This window comes from Scyliorhinus torazame, chromosome 15 (assembly GCF_047496885.1).
Source record: "Scyliorhinus torazame isolate Kashiwa2021f chromosome 15, sScyTor2.1, whole genome shotgun sequence".
In the NCBI taxonomy this organism is placed as follows: domain Eukaryota; kingdom Metazoa; phylum Chordata; class Chondrichthyes; order Carcharhiniformes; family Scyliorhinidae; genus Scyliorhinus; species Scyliorhinus torazame.
The window spans coordinates 150,795,105-150,819,208 of record NC_092721.1 but is presented as its reverse complement, the minus strand read 5'-3'; the positions used below and the strand labels follow the sequence as shown (position 1 = coordinate 150,819,208).

The window sequence follows — 24,104 nt, the reverse complement described above, 5'->3', positions numbered from 1 at the left end:
TTCCGTATTTTATAGAACATGGTAAGTCTGCTTTACTGATTCCAGTTCCAAATCTTTGAACAAGGATGCGACTCCACTGTATTTCCAATAATGATTAGTGCAGAATTGTGCCGCACATCTTTGAATCTCTTCAATCTTATTTAGATCCCTCACTACATAAGGATCCCACACACAACTTGAATACTCCAGGATTGGATGAACAAATGTTTGGTGAGCTGTAACTCTGATATTTTTGTTGCAATATAAAAGAATCCTCCTCAGAAATCCTGTTTGCTTTGGATGGAATCTGTTGAATGTGGAAACCTCATTGAAGATGTTTTTAGCATGAGCGGAGAGGTATGGTTGTGTATCTATTTATCGCAGAATTTGTAAAGAATTTAAAGCTATCTTTGCTCCGAATTTTCATCACTGGGTTTGTCAAATTAAAGTTACAGCAATTCTGAAGTGATTTGCGTAATTCTTCCAGTCTGCTTCAAACCAGTATATTTGGTATAGTTTCAGTGATCGTTGTTTAACTGGTCTTTTCAACTAATCGATAGAATCCCTAAAGGGCCCCGCAAGGCTGCGTACTTAGCCCCCTACTATACTCCCTGTACACACATGACTGCCTGGCAAAATTTGGTTCAAACTCCATCTACATGTTTGCTGACGATACGACCATAGTGGGCCGGATGTCGAATAACGACGAGTCAGAATACAGGAGGGAGATTGAGAGCTGAGTGGAGTGGTGCAGCGACAACAACCTATCCCTCAATGCCAACAAAACCAAAGAGCTGGTCATTGACTTCAGAAAGCAAAGTACTGTACACACCCCTGTCAGCATCAACGGGGCCGAGGTGGAGATGGTTGGCAGTTTCAAGTTCCTAGGGGTACACATCTCCAAAAATCTGTCCTGGTCCACCCATGTTAGCGCTACCACAAAGAAAGCACAATGGCGCTATACTTCCTCAGGAAACTAAGGAAATACAGCATGTTCACATTAACTCTCACCAACTTTTACAGATAGACCATAGAAAACATCCTATCTGGCTGCATCACAGGCTGGTATGGCAACTACTCGGCTAAAGACCGCTAGAAACTTCAGAGAGTCGTGAACACCGCCCAGTCCATCACACAAACCTGCCTACCATCCATTGACTCCATCTACACCTCCCGCTGCCTGGGGAAAGCGGGCAGCATAATCAAAGACCCCTCCCACCCGGCTTATTCACTCTTCCAACTTCTTCCATCGGGCAGGAGATACAAAAGTCGGAGAACACACACGAACAGACTCAAAAACAGCTTCTTCCCCGGTGTTACCAGACTCCTAAATAACCCTCTAATGGACTGAGCTCATTAACACTGCTCCCCTGTATGCTTCACCCGATGCCAGTGTTACGTAGTTACATTGCGTGCCTTGTGTTCCCCTATTATGTATTTTCTTTTATTTCCTTTTCTTTTCATGTCCTTAATGATCTGTTGAGCTGCTCGCAGAAAAATACTTTTCACTGTACCTTGGTAACATGTGACAATAAAAAGCCAATCCAATCCAATCATAGCTGCAATTTTCAAGCCCTGGCAACACTCTTGTAGATCCCCCCTTCCCGCCTTGCGGTCTGCCCCACCTCCCCGACCTCCCAAGTTGAAGCCTCTCCCCGCCCCGACCTGAGTTATGGCCTTTTCCTCTCTCCGACCAACCCTTTGGTCCAACCACCCTCTCTTGAACCTGCGTTCTGGTTGAAAATCCAGATCCGATCCAAAGTCGGAACTCTGGTATTATGGAAGTCTGAGATCCGATGGTGCATAAGTGCTGAACTGGGGCTGCAGGGAATACAATCACAACTTTGAGGACTTACTGTAATATTGTTTTTGCATCTTCATCAAAATGGAGAAAGAAAATCTATTGGATCATGTCAATTTTATTTCTCCAATCTTCAGCTGGATTTTTGTAATCATCACAATACACTAGATACCTGTTATTACTTGAGCAACTCATCAAACATTTGCAGTAGTTTTTAGGTCCTTTAACATCACTAGTATGTCACTGGTTATTAAGTGATTTAAAAACAATTATAGAAACCCCCCAGCCTGCCACAAGATAAATCTCAGGAAAGGGAAGATAATTACTTTTGACAAATATAACAATACCCAAAAACAAAATCAGGAGGCAGCTCCTTAGCATAGCGTTTTTATATTAAAATACGCTTTCATCTCTTCAGAGAAATATGAAGTATGAAATCAAACACACTTGTAGGGCTACGAGTTCAATATTAGATGAATTAAATAGTTATGCAATCTATGAATGGAAGTCGCCATAGTCCCATAGGCGGACCTCCCCTTCGAGAGAAAGCTGGCAGGTGGTGGTTTAACCAGAGGGTCACAAAAACTCAGTCGAGGGGGAAGGTTGAGAAGGTAGGGCCTTCGCCTCAGCCGGTATGGGAATTGAATCCGTGCTACAGCAACCCCTTAGTAGTATCAGGGGAATGTGAATGCTTGACAAACGGTTCTGCTAAAAGGTTTTTCAGAAATACCTCAATTACCATCAGAAGTTGGCATTTCCTGTTTTGCCACAGCTGGTACACCAACTATTACTGTAGGCTCTAACAATTCCATATGGAATGAGCATAGGGCTTTATTTTATCAGGGTCTGAAGACGAGCTACATTTCTGAACCATGGAGATGGTCCATGCAAGCATTCTTTACAGTGCCATTTTAGCTTCAGCAACTATCCACTAAGTTTAGATGCCTGATGCAATGTCAGTTGTCTGCAGACTTACTCCTGCATCTGTGGCTATTTTCATTTTGGCCTGCCATTTCTTAATCCACAGCCGCATCTACCATGGCAAAGGCTGCTGTTGGGTCATGATAAGAATTGGGGGAAATTAAGATTAAAAATTGAAATTTGGATAAAATAACATAAAAAGGGGAATTGTAGCTGTCTGAAGTAGTGTTTTGATATGTGAATTAGCATACTGATGAAAAGTAAGTGTTTACCAACGTGACTGGGGGAAAACAATGGGGTATGGAAAAGGCAACTTCAAAGTGGAGAGATAAGGGACTCGGCACTTATATGCTAAATGCCGGGTCCACAGGGTGGGTAACATCAAAGGGAAAGCACGATATATCCATAGCACAATAACTGGAGAAAGGGACACAGTAGAGGCAGCTACTATCACAGTCACACCCAATTGCAGAAAACAGTCTCCTTTGAAAACGAGTTATTGCTAAACGGGCAGCCAGTTAAAATTACAAACTCAAATCGAAATGATTGTGCCTTCACTGAAATTGAAGATTGTATTCGCAAAAGTGAACAAATAATCTGTGTGTGGTAATTATATGCTGGATTTAGTTCATAAGAGTTATATAATATTGGATGCTGTTTGGAAACAAGGGCATCTCAGAGATCAAAAACCTAGGTAGTTGAGAACAGGTAATATTGTGTGTGCAAAGCCATCAGTGTAGTTCAGTATACTGTTGCAATGTATTATGACACTTCTCATCGGGTGTTTTTCTTTTAAGTTATTAAATACTTTTTATTGACTGATCACAAAACACTACTATTCCTCCCTGGTTTCCATATCTTTTCTCACAATATACTAAACTGAAAATATACACCACTAAGAACTGTTGTTACAAGTTACATTTCTGGGTTTTGGGATACCCTTGCATTTAACATCAGCAGGGTTCTTAACGGTCAAGATCTCTTTTGAGGCTCTCGGATTGTTCCCACTCTCTACTTTGACATACCTCTTTAATGCCCGAATGATAGTTTTCCTAGGCCCGGTGTTGGGGATAAAAATGTAATTGATCTTCAACTAGAAAATATAACACTATATGCATTTGAAATTCAGACAGGTCTTAAAAACACTGCAAACTACCTTAGATATGACTTGCACCTACAGTCAAAAATTGGTCCTAATGTCTTTACGTTTGTGTATTTTGTTAACATGTCATACAGCACGACAAGATTCGATTATCTTTCTGCATTACATTAATCTTTCTATTTCCATCATTTTGCAATTTTTAAAGTATATTCTTACCAGCCCATGGGTCCCATAGCTTCAGCCCTGGCTTTTCCCCGTTTTGCCTCCGTAAGAAGTTCTTCCACAGCTTTTCTATTTTAAAACATAAAATGTTTAATTGATGGAAATTGAAGCTTATTATACAACTAGAGTTTCCTACCATCTTCCCTCCTTCTTATACTTACAATCCTGGCATATTTGCTGTTGGATTTCTTCATTCTTCAGTACTGATGTGACTCTTCAGTTTTTGAATAAAAGATACAGGACTGGATTTTGTGGGCAGCAGCGAAGCAACGGCTGAAGAATACTGCTTGCAAAGATCTAGTGATCCCTATGTCGTTGGTTTCCCCGTTCCCAACAGCAGATTTAATTTGGTGCCAAGTGAAGGGTATGTCCAAGCATCCAGCAGCAGTGATATCAACAAGGAGAGCAAGTAACCAATAACATTGAAGCATTCTCACAGACAGGAAACCAGTAAGTGAAAAGTGGTGCTTATCCATCAATTTTAATTAAAATTTTCAGATTGCAAAATAAATGATTAGATTAACACAGGAGCTAAAGTACCATTAAAAAAAATTCAAGATAGAATTTTATCATAATGGAGAAATTTGACATTCCACTAGTATAAATTAAATTTTCAGGGCGGGTGAGGATGTCTAGCAATAATTATGAAGTTAGAACACTGTTGAAAACTCAGTTACATCATCTTTAACAAAGCGTACCTTTACCTTTTAAAAAAAAAAGTGTTTTACAGTGAGGTAAAATGGATGTTTAGTCAATTCACTGATGGATTTGGGATGGTATGTTGGGAGACCTTTAGAATCTCTACAGTGCAGAACTACCAAACATCTGAAAGAGCACTCCACCTAGGCCCACACCCAGTCCTATCCCCAGAATCCTGTACATTGATTATGGCCAATCGACCTAACCAGAACGTCTTTGGACTGTGGGAGTAAACTGGATCACTGGGGGGAAACCTGCGTAGATACGGTGAGAATGTGCAAACCTCACAGAGAGTAACCCAAGGCTGGAACCAAACCAAGCTCCCTAGTGCTATGAAGCAGCAGTGTTAAGCACTGTGCCACCATGCCGCCCACCACCCAGAGGTGCATCCTCTAGAGAGTAGAATCACAGCAGAAACATCTGGATTTCTGTGTTATTCGGTGCATGTTTCATTAGAGTAATGACGACGAATGCTAATAGCTCTGTCGTCATTACTACTGTAAAATCTGGACCACAGATTGAATCAAAATCCTTTTTGTATGTTTTAAGGTAAAGACCCGCGCAGCTGGAAATAAATGAAATTACAAACAATGTATAATGATGCATTTTCATATTGATATTTTAACTAACTAGAGCCAAATTCTTTAAAGCCATGCTAAAAGCAGGATTCAGGAAACAGTCTTTAGTACAATGGCTGTTCAAATATTTTTTGTGCTAAAATGACCGTAACAACACCCACTATACTAATGTTTACAAGAGCTAATAAAAACTAATCTAGATAGCACTGAAATTGAATACTTTTAAACAGTTAATTTACAATAACCCCCTTTCATTCTTGATGATTACGGATTTATTCTACATATATGCCATTCATTCGTTTTTTTCATGGCCAAAGTTTACAGCTAAAATTCCATGGGATGTAAATTTAGAGTGGTTTCAGCATTAATTATTTGAGGAATATTCCAAGCCTCTGCTTCTCAATGGGTATATTGATTCCAATGAAAACAATATAACACCACTGACTCCACGCACATCTTGCATAAAATTATTTCCCCTGGAAATTCACTGAATTTTTGACAGTCTATTCATATTGCACTTCCTTACAGAGAATTGTGATGCTGTTTTATCACTGTAAAGCAGCCAGCTTTACAGGTTAACTAGTTGTAAAGTGTTGGGATAGTAACTATAGCAGGAAGGCATCCTGTAACCATACAAGTGATGTGTTTCTTAAACTATTTTCAACCTAAAGTACTTGTATTCTCCAAGAAAATCACAGAATTCAAATTTTGTTGTACACAATGACGGTTTCTGTTTTACACAGATGTTTTGGACCGAGTTTCTACCTGTCCACATTGGCAGCAAAGGAACTAATAGAAATATAAGGTTCTCACAACCCTTGGGAATTGAGGAATGAATTGGTGAATTAGCTCTCTGTGCAAGCAATGCCACCTTGCTAGACTCCAGCATTTATGAAGAAACTGCATATTAGTTGACAGTCGCCTCTGATAAGCAGATGTAGTGGTACTCACAAGGATCTACTACAGCTGAGCCATTTTCTCCACAGGAGATGGAAGTTTTCAGTCACCTAAAATGGCAACTGGCTTTTGAAAAATTAATTAATTTGTCTATCAATAGTTTTCATAGAATCCCTACAGTGCGGAAGGAGGCCATTCAACCCATCAGGTCTGCACCGACCCTTCGAATGAGCTACCCATTTACATTCCACCTTCCACCCCACCCTATTCCTGTAACCCCATAACCTAACCTGCATATCCCTGGACACTAAGGGGCAATTTAACATGGCCAATGCACCTAACCAGCTCATCTTTGGACTGAGAGGGGAAACCGGAGCACCCGGAGGAAACCCACACAGACACGGAGAGAATGTTCAAACTCGACACAGCCAGTGACCCAAGGCCGGAATTGAACCTGAGTTCCTGGCGCTGAGGCAGCTGTGCTAACCACTGTGCCACCGTGCCGTCCAATGTAGAAAAGTTTGAGTTTTATTATCTACAATCAGTTTTTACTTAGTCATTAGTTAAATAATCACAGATGTCAACCCTCACCCAATATGATTTTTAGCTGAAATCTGGGACATTAGCTCATCACTTGACTTGATCTTAGCATCACATTCATACGTCACAAGGGAGGAAAACATCAAGCCTTTAAGCCAGTGATGGAAACATTAAGATTGAACAGTATTTGCATGGGACCATCAAACTCCCTGGCAATTAAAAATGATTAGTTGTGGTCTCTAAATTCAAAGACCTATTGTGCAAAGAAAATCAAGTGTTAAAACATTCAGCCTTGTGCATCAATTTAGCGCAGTTTATCTGATGATGTTTAAAATAAGTCACTTTTTTTCACAATATGTAACCATTTTGATTTTGCAAGTTAGAATTAAGTTCTGTAACTCTTAAATTTTAATACGCATCAATTGAATGTGTGGTGTTATCTTTAGCACACCACTTTCAAGCATTGATTTTATATATTTTGTATTGACTGTGTGTAATTTCTGTAACTTTCTAAGTTTTGTAAAGCTATTCTGTATTTTTTAAAAAATTGACTTAAGCAAGCAGTGACAGTTGCAACAAAAACAATGACAAAGCAGTTCTCACAACAAAAACACATGGATGAATGGCTGTTTTAATGCAGTTCTAAGGATACACTGATACCTATATAGATCAATTAGACATCTAGATTGATGAATCTTATGTTCTGAGACATCACATCTATCTTTTCCTAAATAAAGCAGGCATCAAAACCATTCTCACTTATATTCTATACGTACCGTACATAACTTCTAAGTACTACCCACTTTGCAATCTTCTTTATTAGTTTTAAGGTTATAAACAACTTTACTACTCTTGTTTGTCTTAAAAGTAAAGTAACTCATTCCAAGTAACCACAGAGAGAAATAACATCACCCATCAAATGGCCTGAACAAAACCAAGCGTAACTGATATATGTCTGACTTAATAAGGATATTGCACCAATTAAGAAAGTCTGAGATAATCGGCTCAATGTATCATTTATAGGGCATGACAGCATATTTTCCCTATCCTGAACAAATGGGCAAGGAAGATATCATAAAATATTTTATTTTAGCAAGAAGTAACAGAAACAAACTTTAATCAGAGGGATGCTCCCACAAGTAATTGACACCCTAGAGGGCCGCTCAGAGGACAGTAGGAAATTAAATTAATAGATGACCATCGCCCTTGAGAAATTAATCGGAAACTGATAATGCGCCACCTAGACAAATATCAGATTGATCACGTACCCCTTCAGCCAATTAAGAAATAGCCTCGCCTTATTTAAGTTCATCAAAATGCAATATAATTGATCAGGCTGTTGTTTGAAAAGAGTTAATATGCAGCAGTTTTTACTGAGCAAGGAGCATCGCAAGTTTGAAGCTGAAATTCACAGAGCCTGCTGTCCGCAGGGAACCTGAAGTTACGGGAGAGGACAGAGGCCGAGTGTCAACCTGCACCCAAGGCTGAACCAGAAAACAACAGCCATAGTACATAAGTCAAGTCCTGTCCTGTTTTAATAAGTATTAATCTACGACTTATTAAAATTTCCTGAGTTACTTCAACAAACTGTTTCCTGTATGGCTAAAGTCGCAAATGAACAAAATTTTAAGTTAAGTTCAAATAATACCAAGAACTTAGTTAATCTTCTTTAAAAAAAATCATATGCATGGTCCCAATAACCCAGTCATTTTCGAAGTCGGGGTCGCGGAGCCATCCATCGTGGCATTCCCGATTGCAGGAATTAACAAGCAACGGCCGCAACAGCCGGCTTTTAAAAATGACGGCTGCGAGCGGCTTTAAAAATGATGGCCGCGACTGGCTTTAAAATAGCGATTGCGCTGCGCATGCATGCTAGCTCATCAGTGCGCAGGCCCGGAGCCCAGCGAGAAGCACTGCCTCCTCTTGACATCAGCACCATGACTCAGGAGAAGATTTTGTTTTTAATTCAATCAGTCTTCCTGCCTGAAGTTAGACAAGAGAGGTCACGTACCTTGAACACTGACGTTGCGTGCTCTGGGCCCAATTGTGATGCCTCCATTTTGTCAGCAGCAAACAAACTTTAACTGGATCATTTTGTAATAAGAAAGAGAGGGCCATAGACTCAAAACAGGCCAGGATCTCAGAACCAAACCTACTGGACCGAGTGGCTCAGAAGAATCCACAGCAGGACAAAGTAGTGGTGGTGTGAGCTGTTCAGGAGAGCCCAAAACAGGGCAAAGCAGTGCTGGTGTGAGCTCCAGGACCTCTGATGAGTAACTCATACAGAAATGCAACATTGAATGACAAAATAAGTGAGATTGTGAGGACCAAGAAGGCTCACCTGTCGCATTACAGGTATGTGCAAATGGTGGGTCACGAAGTTTGGGTGGCATGGGTTGCAAACGTCGACCGGCGTTGGTCGTGACGGTAGGCTGGCGTCGGTCCCGAAGGTTGGTCGGTTGGTAAAAAGGAATCTCCAGAAAAAAAGTTAAAAAAACACTGCAATAACCCCTTAAACATTAATTCCTTCCATTGCTGTGACATGCACTGGAGCAACTCACTAACATTTCAACAGCATCTTTCAAACCTGCAACCTTAGAGGAGCAAGGAAAGCAGACACAAGGAAAGCAAACACCACCACCTGCGGGTTCCTCACCAAGTCAGGTTGCTTCTCCTGCATCGTTCCTGGGTCAGAATTTTAGAAATCTTGTCAACAGCTAGATTACCTACAGCATATGGAATCCAAGTGATTCAAGAAGCTGGCTCACCATCACCTTCTCGAGGGCAATTAGAGATGGGCATTAAATACTGGCTTTGCAACTTGTTCTGCAGCAACAGTCAATAAATTCTGAACTCTTGTGCATCACACACTTCCTTTGCCTCATTATTGGTGTACTTGCCTTCAGCAGTCTAGGCTAAAATCTCTAGAATTTCTCCCTTAAATCTTTACCTGCCACCAGCTCTCCTTTAAAATACTCCTTATAATGTACCTTTCTGATCAAGCTTTTAATCACTTGTCCTAATTATCTCCTCCTTTGGACTGGTGTCAAATTTTGTCTTATTGCAATCCTGTGAAGTGTCATAGGACACTATATAAATGGAAGTTGTTATTAAATTGAACCAAATTAACAGAGTACAACCCTTGAGGATGCCTTGTTGAAACTGTCCTGGTACTTTGTAAGTACTCTTGTTCCATGTTTTCAGAACTCTGACATGGGATGTAGTATTTTTTGTGCATCCCCAATTGCCCTTGAGTAGGTGGTAGTCAGCAGCCTATCTGTGTAGGTATACCTACACAGGAAAGGAGATTGATTTCTACCACACAAGGAGAAACATCAAGCCAAAAAAAAACTTGGGATTCTGAACCAAGAACGAGGGAGCAGGAAAAGATCATTCAGCCCTTTGAGTCTGCTTTAGCATTCAATAGGATCATGATCAGCGGATTATGACCTCAACTCCACTTCCCTGTCTATTCCCCATAATCAAAAATCTAACTCGTACCTTCAATAAATTCAATGAGGCTCCTAATTTTTAAACTGTGTCCCAAGTTCTAGACTCCCCACAATGGGAAACATGCCCTCCCACCGTATTTACCCTCTCATTCGCCTTAGAATGTTTTATACGTTTCAATGAGATTATCTCTCATTCTTCTAAACTTCAAATGTAAACAAGCCTAATCTGTCCAAATGTTTCCTTATAGGATAATCCTATCATCCCAGGAATCAGTTGAGTGAATGTTCTCAGAACCACTACTAATACAATTATATCCTTTCTCCAGTAAGACCAAAACTGTATACAGTATTCCATATGCAGCAATGGATTTCTACTTGTATACTCAATTCCCTTTGCAATAAACACCAACATTCCATTGCCTTCCCAATCACTTGCTGTACCTGCATATCAACATTTAGTGTTCATGTACCAGGACACCCAAATCCCTATGTAGCATAGAGTTCTGCAGTTTCTCCCCATTTAAATAATATACTGCTTTTCTATTCTTCTGGTTAAAAAAAGTGACCAAGTTCCCATTTTCCCACATCATACTCTAGCTGCCAAATGTTTGCCCATTCACAATCTATCTAAAATCCCACTGTAGACTCCTTGGGCGTCATTCTCCGCCGGCGGGAGTCTCCGTTTTGCCGGCGCCCGGGGGTTTCCCGACGGCGTGGGGCTGCCCCACAATGGGAAACCCCATTGACCGGCCGGTGATACAGAGACTCCCGCCGGCCGGTCGGGACAGAAATGTGGCGGGGCGGGTAGGAGAATTTCGCCCCTTATGTCCTCTTTACAACTTTCTTCTCTTTCGTGTCATCAGCAAATATCACTCCTATACATTTGGTCCCTTCATTCAAATCATTCACTAGCAACAGCTTTTCAATGCCCAAAATGACCCATTTATCTCTACTCTCTGCTTCCAGTTAGCTAACCAATCCTCTAACCATGCTAACACATTACCCCCCACCATGAGCTCTTATTTTGTTCAGTAACCTTTGATATGACATCCTGGCAAGAGATGAAATTGCTGGGCCTCTGACAGAAATGTCTGTGTCCTCATTGGCTACAGGTGAGATCCCAGAGGATTGGAGGATAGCCAATGTTGTACCGTTATTTAAGAAGGGTTGCAAGGATAATCCGGGTAATTATGGGCCAGTGAGCTTGACGTCAGTGATAGTGAAATTGTTGGAAAAGATTCTCAGAGATCAGATCTATGCACATTTGGAAGTGAATGGTCTTATTAACGACAGCATGGTTTTGTACAAGGAGGTCATGTCTCACTAATTTGATTGAATTTTTTGAGGTGGTGACAAAAATGATTGACGAGGGAAGGGCTGTGGATGTTGTCTACGTGGACTTTAGTAAAGCATTTGATAAGGTCCCTCATGGCAGGCTGGTGCAAAAGATTAGATCACATGGGGTCAGGGATGAACTAGCTGGATGGATCCAGAACTGGCTTGGCCATAGAAGACAGAGGGTAGCAGTGGAAGGGTGTTCTTCCAAATGGAGGTCTGTAACGAGTGGTGTTCCGCAGGGATCAGTACTGGGGCCTCTGCTGTTATAAATGACTTGGAAGAAAACGTAGCGGGTCTGAATAGCAAGTTTGCAGATATCAAGATTGCAGGAGTTGCGGATAGTGATGAAGATTGTCAGAAAATGCAACAGGATACAGATAGGCTGCAAAATTGGGCAGAGAAATGGCAGATGGAGTTTAACCCGGACAAATGCGAGGTGATATTTTGGTAGATCCAATTCATAGAATTTACAGTGCAGGAGGCCATTCGGCCCATCAAGTCTGCACCGGCCCTTGGAAAGAGCACCCCACTCAAGCACATACCTCCACCACCCGATTCCCTTAACCCAGTAACCCCAATTAACCTTTTTGGACACTAAGGGCAATTTAGCATAGCCAATCCATCTAACCTGCACATCTTTGGACTATGGGAGGAAACCGGAGCACTCGGAGGAAACCCACGCACACAAGGGGAGAACGTGCAGACTCCACACAGAGTGACCAAAGCCAGGATTCGAACCTGGGACCCCGGAGATGTGAAGCAACTGTGCTAACCACTATGCTACCATGCTGCCACAAATTCAGGTGGGAGCTATAAAATAAATGACAGAACCATCAGGAACATAGAGGCACAGAGAGATCTGGGAATGCAGGTGCACAGATCCTTAAAAGTGGTAGCACAGGTGGAAATAGTGGTGAAGAAAGCATATGGCATGTTTGCCTTCATAGGACGGGGTTTCAAGTATAAAAGCTCAAAAATTGTGATACAATGATATAGAATGTTGGTTTGGCCACATTTGGAATACTGTGTCCAATTCTGGTCACCGCACTACCAGAAGGACCTGGAGGCTTTGGAGAGAGTACAGAAAAGGTTTACCAGGATGTTGCCTGGAATGGAGGATATTAGCTAGGAGGAGAGATTGAATAAAGTGGCATTGTTCTCCCTAGAGAGACGGAGGTTGAGGGGCGACCTGATAGAAGTTTATAAAATTATTAGGGGTATAGATAGGGTGAACAGTTGAAGGCTTTTTCCTTGGCCGGAAATGACAATTACAAGGGGGCACAAGTTCAAGGTGAGGTGGGAAAGGTTCAGTGGAGATGTGCGGGGGAATTTTTTTTTTTTTTTTTTTTTTATACACAGAGGGTGGTGGTGGTGGCCTGGAATGCACTGCCAAAAGAGGTGGCTAAGGCAGATACGTTAGTGACCTTTAAGACCTATCTGGATAGGCATATGAACAGACGGGGTATAGAAGGATGCAGGCGGTTGGTCTAGATAGGACACGTGATCGGCGCAGGCTTGGAGGGCCGAAGGACCTGTTCCTGTGCTGTATTGTTCAATGTTTGTTCTTTGTCTAATGCCTTTAGGAAATCCACATCGATAGGTTCCCTTTACCCATCTTGCTTGTAATTTCCTCAAAGAATTCTAATGCCTTTGCCAAACATGATTTCTCTTTCACAAAACCATGCTGACTGCCTGATTGCATTATGATTTTCTAAATGTCCTGCTAATACCTCCTTAATAATGGATTCTAGCATTTTCCATCTGACAGATGCTAAACTGACTGGTGTATAGGTTTCTGCTTTCTGTCTCCCTCCTTTCTTGAAGAGATGGTGCATTATTGATTTTCCAATCCGCTGGGACGTTTCCAGAATCTAGGCAATTTTGGAAGATCACAACCAATGCATCCACCATCTCTAGAGCCATTTCTTATAAGACACTAGGATGAAAGCTATTAGGGTCCAGCGGCTTGACAATTTTCAGTTCTAATAATTTTCCCAGTACCTTTTCAAGTGATTGTTTTAAATTCCAACCTTTCATTTACCTCTTGATTTTCAAGTATTCTTGGGATGTTTTTTGTGCCTTTTAATGAAGATAAAATACTTGCTCAATACTTCCCACCATTTCCATGCTTCCTTTATTAATTTCCCATTCTCACCCGCTAAGGGACAAATACTCACTTGAGTTACTCATTTCCTTTTTAAATACTTATAACAGATAGTAAGAATTTTCACATTTTGGGTAGCTTTCTCTTTTTGTTTTATAAATTTAGAGTACCCAATTTATTTTTTCCAATTAAGGGGCAACTTAGCGTGACCAATCCACCTACCCTGCACATCTTTGGGTTGTGGGGGCGAAATCCACGCAAACACAGGGAGAATGTGCAAACACCAGAGCGGGATCGAAACTGGGACCTTAGCGCTGTGAGGCAGAGTGCTAACCACTGCACCACCGGGCTGCCCTTTGGGTAGCTTTCTTTTGTACTCTTCACTTTCCTTCATTAATGTTTTAGTCATTCTTACTGATTTCTAAAATCTGTTCAGCTAGATTAGCAGTAGATCTTCTGACCGATGAAGATCTTTACAGTATTGTACATTTTTTCTTCATTTCATACTATCCTTAACTTTAGTTAACTAGGGATGAATCCTTCTCATAGTATTTCTTTCTCAATGGAATGAATCTTTGCTGAGAGTTATGTAATATATCCTTAAATGTCTGCCACTGTTTCTTGACTGGACTACCTTTTAAACTTTCCCGGGCAGCAAGGTGGCGCAGTGGCTAGCACTGCTGCCTCACGGCACCGAGGATCCAGGTTCGATCCCAGCCCCGGCTCACTGTCCATGTGGAGTTTGCACATTCTCCCAGTGTCTGTGTGGGTCTCATCCCCACAACCCAAAGATGTGCAGGATAGGTGGATTGGCCAGGTTAAATTGCCCCTTAATTGGGAATAAAAGAATTGGGTACTCTATTTTTATATTTTTTCCCCAGCCAGCATTTGACTGGGTATGGCATCAAGGAGCCCGAGCAAAACTAGAGACAATGGTAAACAGGGGGAAAAACCCTCCGCTGGTTGGAGTCATGCCTGGCACAAAGGAAGCTGGTTCTCCTGACTGGAGGTTAATTATCTCAGTTCCAGTATATCACTGCAAGTGACCCTCAGTGTAGTGTCCAAGGTTCAACCATCTTCAGCTGCTTCATCAACAACCTTCCTTCCATCATAAGGTCAGAAGTGGGGGTGTTCACCGATGACTGCACAATGTTCAGCACCATTCGCAACTCATCAGAGTCCAGCACTCCCAGTGAAGCACTCCATGCCTAACTTCAGCAAGACCTGGACAATATCCAGGCTTGGACTGACAAGCGGCAAGTAACATTCGCGTGTCACAATGCCAGGCAATGACCACCTCCAACAAGAGACTCTATCCATTGTCACTTAATATTTGATTGCATTACCATCTCTGAATCCCCCACTATTAACATCCTGGGGATTACCATTGACCAGAAACTGAATTGGCCTAGTCACATAAATACTGTGGCTACAAGAGCAAGTCAGAGGCTTGGAATTCTACAGTGAGTAACACCTACTGATTCCCCAAAGCATATCCACCATCTACAAGGCACAAGTCAGGAGTGTGATGGAATACTCTCCATTTGCCTGGATGAGTGCAGCTTAACATCACCGAGGACAACGCATCTCGCGTGATTGTCACTCCTTCAACAAACATTCACTCCTTCCACAACCACCGATGAACAGTGGCAGCAATGTGTACCATCTGCAAGATGCACTGCAGGAACTCATCAAGGCTCCTTAGGCAGCACCTTCCAAACCCCGACCACTACCATCGAGAAGTGTGGCAGTCACTCACCATCCTGACTTGGAAATATGTCACCGTGCCTTCACTGTCGCTGGGTTAAAATCCTGGAACTTCCTCCCGGACAGCACTCTGGGTGTGCCTAAACCTCATGGACGGCAGCTCACTACCATTTTTGTAATGGCAACGAGGGATGGGCAATAAATGCTGGCCTAGCCAGCAACACCCACATCCTGTAAATGAAATTTTAAGAAGTTCACTTTGGCCAACTCTGTCCTCATACTCTTAAATAAAGGCCACTATAAGGATAATACACCAGTCTTAGACCCACACTTCTCATCCTCAAACTGAATGTGAAATTCTAGCATGCTATGATCACTGTTGTCGAGTGGCTCCTTTGCTGTGAGATCATTAATTAATCCTGTCTCATTGCAAATTATCTAAAATAGCTAGCTCTCTGTTTTTCACTAGAATGTTCTGTTCTAAGAAATTGTTCTGAATACTCTTTATGATCTGATCTTCCAGACTACCTGTGCCAATCTGATTTGTCCAATCTATATGAAGATTAAAATCACCATGATTATTGTAGTATCCTTTATACAAACCATATTATTTCTTCTGGCATACTCTGTCCTGTGTAGCTAGTGTTAGGGGGCCTGGAAACTAGCTCCTTCCTACTGCCTGGCACAAAGGAAGTTCCTTCTTACCGTCACTATTTCTTATCTCTACCAAAACTGATTTGACATCTTGATCTACTGAACCAATGCCAAATAGCCTTGATTATTTAGGTTCCAACCTTGGTCACCTTGCAACTCTGAAATAGTTATCACTTTGTAGATATTTATTTCTATTGTATTATCATTTTTGTTTTACAAATGATGCTCCCATTCAGATGCAGATCCTTTAACTACTTTTTACCATTCTTGCAACTCTGGCATTATCTTCTGACGCACTCTTGTGTCTATGCACTGTTCCTTCCTGCCACTCTGGTCATTATTACCCATGTCGGTAGCCTGCTTTATCACCTTGCCTTTTTTCTTATTTTTAACAAATCTCTCCTCATCCACTTCCTCGCCCACCACTATATAGTCCAAAGCCTTATCTGTTAGACGTTTAGATGCAGTTGTATAAAGAGTCAAAGGTACTGCTCCTTTTCCACAAACACCTTTAATTTACTTCAACAGACTCTGCACAAAACTCTAACATCACATCACCTGACACAAAGGCCACCTGAAGTACATATCAGTGTCAATTATTGGATACTTAACGTAAATGAGACAACTAATTGGAATGTCTCTTAACCCATTACTTAACAGTCTCCCCTTCCTTAGAGAAATAAAATTAGGTGAAAACAAAATTACAAGAAACTCAAAAACATACATGCAATTTCCCCCCTTCTTTTTTTTTTCATTTTTGGAAGTAAAAAAACAGTCACAGAAACAGGCGTCCTTCATTAACAATATCCAAATGTTTCTGTGAGCTAGCCCCTCTTTTTGTAAAACAGTCTGACAACTGATAGCTACTGTCAACCCATTTAATTTTTGCTATTTCCCCTCTGTCCAACATCTGCTTCAAACTTGCGATGTCTATCCTCTTTTCATTGACACTTTTTGTACAGTGCATATTTTCCCCACAGTGATTTATTGTCAATGTGACAGTCAATAGGTATATTACGCAAATCCCCTAATCCCAAAATTGTTGTCAATATCTGAGATATATAAAAGGCTATGTCCACCGCCTCTACAAGGCTTAACGTCTCAGCAGCCAAAATGCTTTTGACCACTCTCATTTTTGTCATTTCTCCACACAAAGAGGGCAACATTTACCATTGTGCCCCAAAAGGAAAATTATAAAACCTCCTGCGCTTGAAACTCCATCACATAAATTTGCATACGACGTATCACTATAAACTATGAGTTTCAAGTGCCGAAGATCACCTAAAACCGGGAACCTCAAAACACACTCCTGCATTTTTAGTTTGACCAGCGCTTTATTTGCTCTTATTAGGTCTTCCACTTTGGGATCATTCATTTTTGTACTCAACTCTAAGACATCAAAACTCACATCCGGTCTAGTCTGTCTACCTAACCAATTCAGTTGCCCAATTAAAACTTCGCAGTTGCTCTTTTTCCATCTTTGAAACTATTGTGTCTTTTTGTGAAACCCGGCCACGGCTAATTGCTATTGGGCTGATGCTTTCCAAATAAGATTGCTGACGTAAAGTTGCCCCTAACTTAGTCTGTACGATTTCCAGTTAATATATTTAAATGCACGCCATCCTTCCATCCCAGAGTTCCTTCCTCAACCCAGAGATTACAATAGCTTCAAAATCACTAGTCCCACCCCACAAAAAAATCGACATGCATCATAAAGATGCTAGAAGGATTTCCTTTATAGTGCCAGCAAAACAGTGCCAGCAAAACATTGCTGCCCCTTTAAACTGGCAGCAGCCTAACTTTAACAAAACTGTCCTTACCAAAACGTACCAGTCTCTAGACGCATCATTTAATCCATATACATATTTGTTCTATTTCCAGAGTACCCCTTCTATGTTGGCTGCCTCTTTAGGAGGATGGAGAAAAATGTGACTCTGAAGCGGATGCCCCTGCAAAAAGGCAGCTTTTATATCTATAGATTTGCATTCTCATGCCTTTGTGGCTAAAAGAGCCAAGAAGATCTTTAAAATAACCTTCCCTGCCGTAGGTGAATCTAACCTTAAATCCTGATCGTCTAAGTTTTCTTCAAATCCCCTCGCCAAAGCCTGGCCTTTGCCTTATAAGTTCCATCCGGAAGAACCTTTTCCATGCAAATTAATCTGTGGGCTAGAGCTCTTTGTCCCCTATCCGGTACTTCCCTGTATACCACAAATTCACTCCAACTATGCAGATGTTTCGCATCTTTGATAACTTTTTCATCTAACTTATTGGAAGCCACCAAAATCTCACATGTGGGTTTCTACTCCTATTAGTATTCGTAGTCTTACTCATGTTCCGAGACCTTGATAAACTACATCCCCTATCCCGCCTGGTATCTTGTTCTGTACTGCTACTGCTTGATTTTTCCCTTCTGCTATGGGATGCCCTTTCAATAGTTCTCAACCTTTTCCTGCGGACCTGTTCACTATCCGATGTACTATCTGAACTGGCACTGCGTTTCTGTGCTCCCCATTTTTGAACTTCGTTTTCCTAATCCATTGTCTTGACTCCTTCCCCTGAATGCTGTACGTTCAATCAATGTTTATACTTTCCAGTGGCCTTCCCTGCTCTACTAACAGTTGCTTCCTGCCATTGACTAGACCCTTCAGGCAAGTATGTCACTTTTGTACCAACTTTTGGCAGTTGTCCTTTCGGAAAAATGGCCTGTTCTAAATCATCAGATGTGTTGTGTTCCTCTACAGAAACCCTGTCTATATCAGTTAACTGGTCCTCGCAGATCTGTAACACGTGTGTACCAGATGACCCTGGTTCCTCGTCATGTCTGTCTGCTCTGTCTAAATTTGAAAATTTGTAATCTGTACCCATTATCCTTGATGAATGTACCCTAACAGTTTGATTGCCATGTTGCAAAAGAATTGTTTTTGCCATCTATGCCTATGATCTTCCCTGGGCATTTCCATTCATTAAAATTGTCTCTCTAATAGTATACTATGTGTCCTTGCTGAAAAACGGTATTTGATGGCCGTACATATGCCTCAAAGCTCTGTGAATTCTTTCAAAGACATCTGCTTCCAAAAAAGCTTTTCTACTGTTATGTAATGCATTTAAATGCTCAGCAAAGGCAGAGCTAATTGTAGTCCCTTCCCAAGCTGGAGGCTGGTCATCCAAAATGGACGGAATTTTAGGATTTCTACCAAACACTAATTGATAGGGACTATAGCCCCCAACCATCTGCAATGAATTCTTTGCATGTATGGCCCATGCTAAAGCTGAATTTAGCTTGCAGTTTGGACTATCTGCCAAAATTTTCCAGAACATGTCATCTATTACCGCATGGTTTCTATTACCGCATGGTTTATTTCACACACACCAATGGGATTTCTGCAGCCATATTCAGAACTGTGATATTCACGTTTTCACACATATCCCTAAACTCATCATTAGCAAATTCTCCCCCATTGTCCGTAAGGAATTTTGCCGGTGAGCCCATTCCTGTCACTATCCATTTTTCCACGATTTGATCCAGAATTACTCTCTTTTCTTTACTTCGTACAATCGTTGATTGACTAAATCTGGTTGCTAAATCTACAAAATGCAAATTAAATATATTATTGGCTTTATTCCAGATCTTAAGGTCCATGGCCACAATGTCGTTAAAATCCCTGGCCAAAGGTAGCGTTACTATCGGTCGTGCTGGTGTCCTTCTGTACTTCCTACAAACTTCACAGCCATCACTAACCTGTTCTATTAGCTTAGTATAGTTTTCATCCCTATCCCTGCATCCTTTAATAAATCTTTCAGCCTCCGAGGAGACGGATGCGCAAATTGCCTATGCGGTTTTAATACAACAAGCTTTATATCAGCTAAAGTTCCATTTTCAATTTCCATTAACACATCCTTAACAACTGTACTTGAAATATTATTTGTCAGTAATGGAATACAATAGTGTCCCGACTGTGTAAATTGTAAGTCCACCGTCTTTCCAAAACTGTTGCCTTATCCTGTTCCATATCCAGTTTCATGTGTGCTTTCTTCATCGACGGTCTGCTCAGAAGCAAAGGTACCTTACTTTATACAACATCTGTGCTAATGAAATGATTTACTCCGGCAATATTGCAAGGGATCACTACTCTTTTCAGCAACTTCAGAGTATTGTCATCCCAAACCTGAAACTTGTGGAACTTTCAAATTCTTTAACCTTGTTACGATTTTCAGCATTCAAAGAGTCCAGGTAACATTTTAACCAGTCAATTCCACGCACAGCATATGTGCAGCCACTGTCCAATACAGCAGTGTTCTTCAAACTTATTTTCCGGGGACCCATTTTTACCAACCGGCCAACATTCGGGACCCAACCCAGCCGACCTTTGCGACCCACGCCGGCCGACCTGCGCGACCCACCATTTTCTCTTACCTTGTTTGCTGCTGACAAAAATGGAGGAAATGGTTTTGGGTTCCTTTGGCCCTCGTACACGCTCCTCCAATGGAACGTATTGGATGAAGGTGAAGCCTTCCGGTGTCGGAAAGTATGGAGTCTCCATCTGTCCAAAGGTCTGCATTTTGTTTCCTGTAAAATTTTATCAAATACGAACCCCCCCCCCCCCCCCCCCCCCCCCCCCCCCCCGAGCTTGTTTAAAAAAAAAATGAATAAAATAAATGAAAAAAATAATTAAATAAATAAAAAAGGAATAAACCCCCCCCGGAACTTGTAAAACAAAAAGCTGCGACCGTTTTAAAAAAAAGTGGCCGTACTGCGCATGCGTGCCCAATCATCGGTGCGCATGCGCTTAGTTTTGCGCAGTGCGGCTTCATTTTTTTTTTTAACATGTTCGCAGCCATTTTGAAAGCCGCTTGCAGCCGGCGTTATTAAGAGCCAGCAGTTGCGGCTGTTTCGTGCACATTTGCGCGATCGGGAGCGCCGCGACAGACGGCTACGTGACCCTCCCGACACCCGCCCACAACCCACCTGCGGGTCGCACCCCCGAGTTTGACAATGCCTGCAATACAGCACAATTGAAGGAATCTGCAACCAACATTCTCATTACCGGAGTAAAACTGCTCATTAATAGGACAAGGCCTTCTTTCTGGTCACTATCATTTTCCTCTTCTGACTCTTCAGTGTCATGTGTCGCTTCAAACATTCTATTATAATGTGTTGGACAGTTGAAAGCATAATGGTATTGAGCGTCACATCGAAAACATCGATTTATCATGCCCCGTGCATTTCTGGGGTTCATCTTCCTATTGTAGGTTCTAACTGGGTTTCTGTCTTCATAATTTCCGGGTCCCGATCTCCTTCTATAGTCTTGGAACCTGTTTGTAGCCGTACGATTTCGCCATCCTGTTAGTAGTGTATCTTCCATATTCTGCTTTATTGCAGGCTGACCTATTTGGGTCATCAGAGCCATCGGAATCGAATGTTTCCCCAGAAACTTTTTTAAAGCTTCGGTCATTTGATCGAATAAGGTATCCTTATCTGCAAACTGAACTCCTGTCAAAACCAGGAGCCTATCCATGTTGCTCACTCTAGCACAGTCAAGTAATTTAAAGGCCAGCACAAACTGTGGAAATTCCAGGTTGTATTTCTGCAGCCTTTTATATAATCTGCCAAATCCCATTATATAGTCTTCAATGGAGAAATCCTCTTATTTTCCGGAACCTAACAAAATCCAACCATGCTTCATATGCACTTAACAAGTCATCCTTCTTATAAATCTTATCCATATAATGTCGAGTCTGCAGACCTTCTTCTGAGTCGAACTCTTCCAATTCCAGTTCAGAAAACACTTTGCTCCGGATTTTACTGTCATAAGGTAGAGAAAGAGCCAATGCCATACCTTGTTTTCTCTTTCCCAAGGCAGTTTACCTTAGTCCACATAACTACTGCACTTCTCCATTGGTCGTACAATCCCCTTTCAGAAAATAAGAGGGGGGGGGTAGTCATATCCAGCCATCTTTATCCTAGGTTCAGCCATATATCTTTGGTTTTTTTTCTTCTCACTCACTCCTTGGTTTGGTCTGGACAAGTTGCATCTTTCAACCCTTCGCATTTGCACAGCAACCATCCTCTGCTACTATTTATTAGACGTTTAGCTGATGTTGTATAAAGAATCAAAGGTACTGCTCCTTTTCTACAAACACCTTTAATTTACTTCAACAGACTCTGCACAAAACTCTAACATCACATCCCCTGACACAAAGGCCACCTGAAGCCCCTTTACATATCAGTGTCAGTTATTGGATACTTAGCATAAATGAGACAACTAATTGGAACGTCTCTTAACCCATTACTTAACACCGCCCTAATTATACGCCACACCAGAACACGAGTCCCAGCATGGTTCAGGTGAAGATTGTCCAATGAATTCAACACATTTTGCCGACACTAATCTTTGAGTCATGCATTCAACTCTTATTTACTCTATGCCAATTGTCTCGTGGCTCAGGTAGTAATCCAGATTATTAACTTTGTGGTTTGCCTTTTCATTTAGCCCATAGCTGCTCATAATCCCTAATGAGAACCCCCTTCCGAATTCCATCCATGTTTTTGGTACCAAAACGACGATGCCAACTGTATCCTTCCACTCCCACTATATTCCTCCCCCGAACACTGGTACCAAGAACACAACACAGCCTTCTGGATCCACACTTTAGTCTACAGAGAACTATGCCTATCCCCTTCTCTGTACTGCCCCTAATAATATTACATTTCTTAGACCCGCCACCTGACTGGTTCCCTGCACCATAGTGCCAGTTAGTTCACTCATCTATCCTGCAGCCCCTGGTCTCCTCCATACTAGTTGCAAGAACCTTAAACCTGTTGAACAATTGCAAAGGCTGAGGCTCCTCCATTTCTTCCTTGTCCGATAGCTGCCTCACTTGTAGTCACACCTTCCTATCGCTGAGAACTCATCAAATCAGAAAACCCTAGCCTAAGGCATGTGACTGCCTTCTGGAACTTTGTGTCCAGGTAACTTTGCCCCTCCCTGATGTATCGTAGTGGCTGAAGCTCAGCCTCAAGCTCATGACGCACGAGCTAGAATTCCTCAAGCAACAGACAATTACTGCAGCTGTGATTTCATTCACCAATACCCACATCCTACAGCTGTAACACATCACCTACCTTGCCTTTCTCATTGTGTTTTAATTAGCTCATTAATTACTTTCTTAATTAAAGTCTTTAGTCCTACTCGTGGTTATATTTTTATTATATCTTTTTAAAAAATAATTTAGAGTACCCAATTCATTTTTTCCAATTAAGGGGCAATTTAGCATGGCCAATCCACCTACCCTGCACATTTTTGGGTTGTGGGGGTGAGACCCATGCAGACACAGGGAGAATGTGCAAACCCCACACGGACAGTGACCCAGGGCCGGGTTCGAACCCAGGTCCTCGGCACTGTGAGGCAGCAGTGCTAACCACTATGCAACTGTACTGCCCCTATTTTTATTATTTCAATATATTATACTTATACCGATTAAAATTCCTTGGTTTAGATTGGAGAAAAAGCTCACCAACCAATCACTTAACTTCTTTGCTGTTCTATCACGCTCCGATTTTCTTTGGAGTTCTCTGAACCCACAGATTCACTTCTCAATCTCTCCAAACTCTCGCTGTCTTTATGTTATCCTCTATTTTTGATGGCAACTTGTAACTTCTACAGCTACTGGAAGCTGAAAATAGGTTGAAAAATTAGCACATATTGCCTCTCTGCACTGAATTCTTAAGTGAATCAAATTCCTAATTATACACTCAATTGATGTCTCATTCAGGCATCGTCGGCTCTCCATGTATCCCCTTAATTCTTGTATGGAATCTTTGTAGATGCGATGTATTATAGAAAAAGATAAATTCAGAACATTGAAAACTAAACATTAACCTCAGAACAAAGAGACATATGTACACACTGATAAAAGGCTGGTTTGATTGCCATTGATTATCCTTTTATGATACCTCCTTCACAACATTGAATGCTTCCACTAGTTTCTGACATCAAGTTGAGCAATAGCTTGGTCCTGGTGATGACACAAAAGACTGAGTGAGTGCTGTTTATTCGGTTTACAAGGACTGATTAAACTCCACATTGGCATTATCTAGTGTTGACAAAAG

At 41.5% G+C, this 24,104-nt stretch overlaps 1 protein-coding gene across 7 annotated transcripts in view; it reads right to left on the bottom strand.

Moving 5' to 3' along the window:
• LOC140391899 (uncharacterized) overlaps positions 1-24,104 on the bottom strand; it is a 74,087-nt gene that overhangs the window by 32,171 nt on the left and 17,812 nt on the right. For 3 of the 7 annotated variants that reach the window (XM_072476934.1, XM_072476935.1, XM_072476936.1), the window contains exon 2: positions 4,020-4,094. In XM_072476934.1, the coding sequence (XP_072333035.1) occupies positions 4,020-4,094 (75 nt within the window). Of the gene's footprint in view, positions 1-4,019; positions 4,095-4,186; positions 4,351-9,080; positions 9,214-15,392; positions 15,563-24,104 lie in introns of those variants that run through there. The other 4 variants (XM_072476931.1, XM_072476932.1, XM_072476933.1 and 1 more) reach the window with 4 other exon arrangements.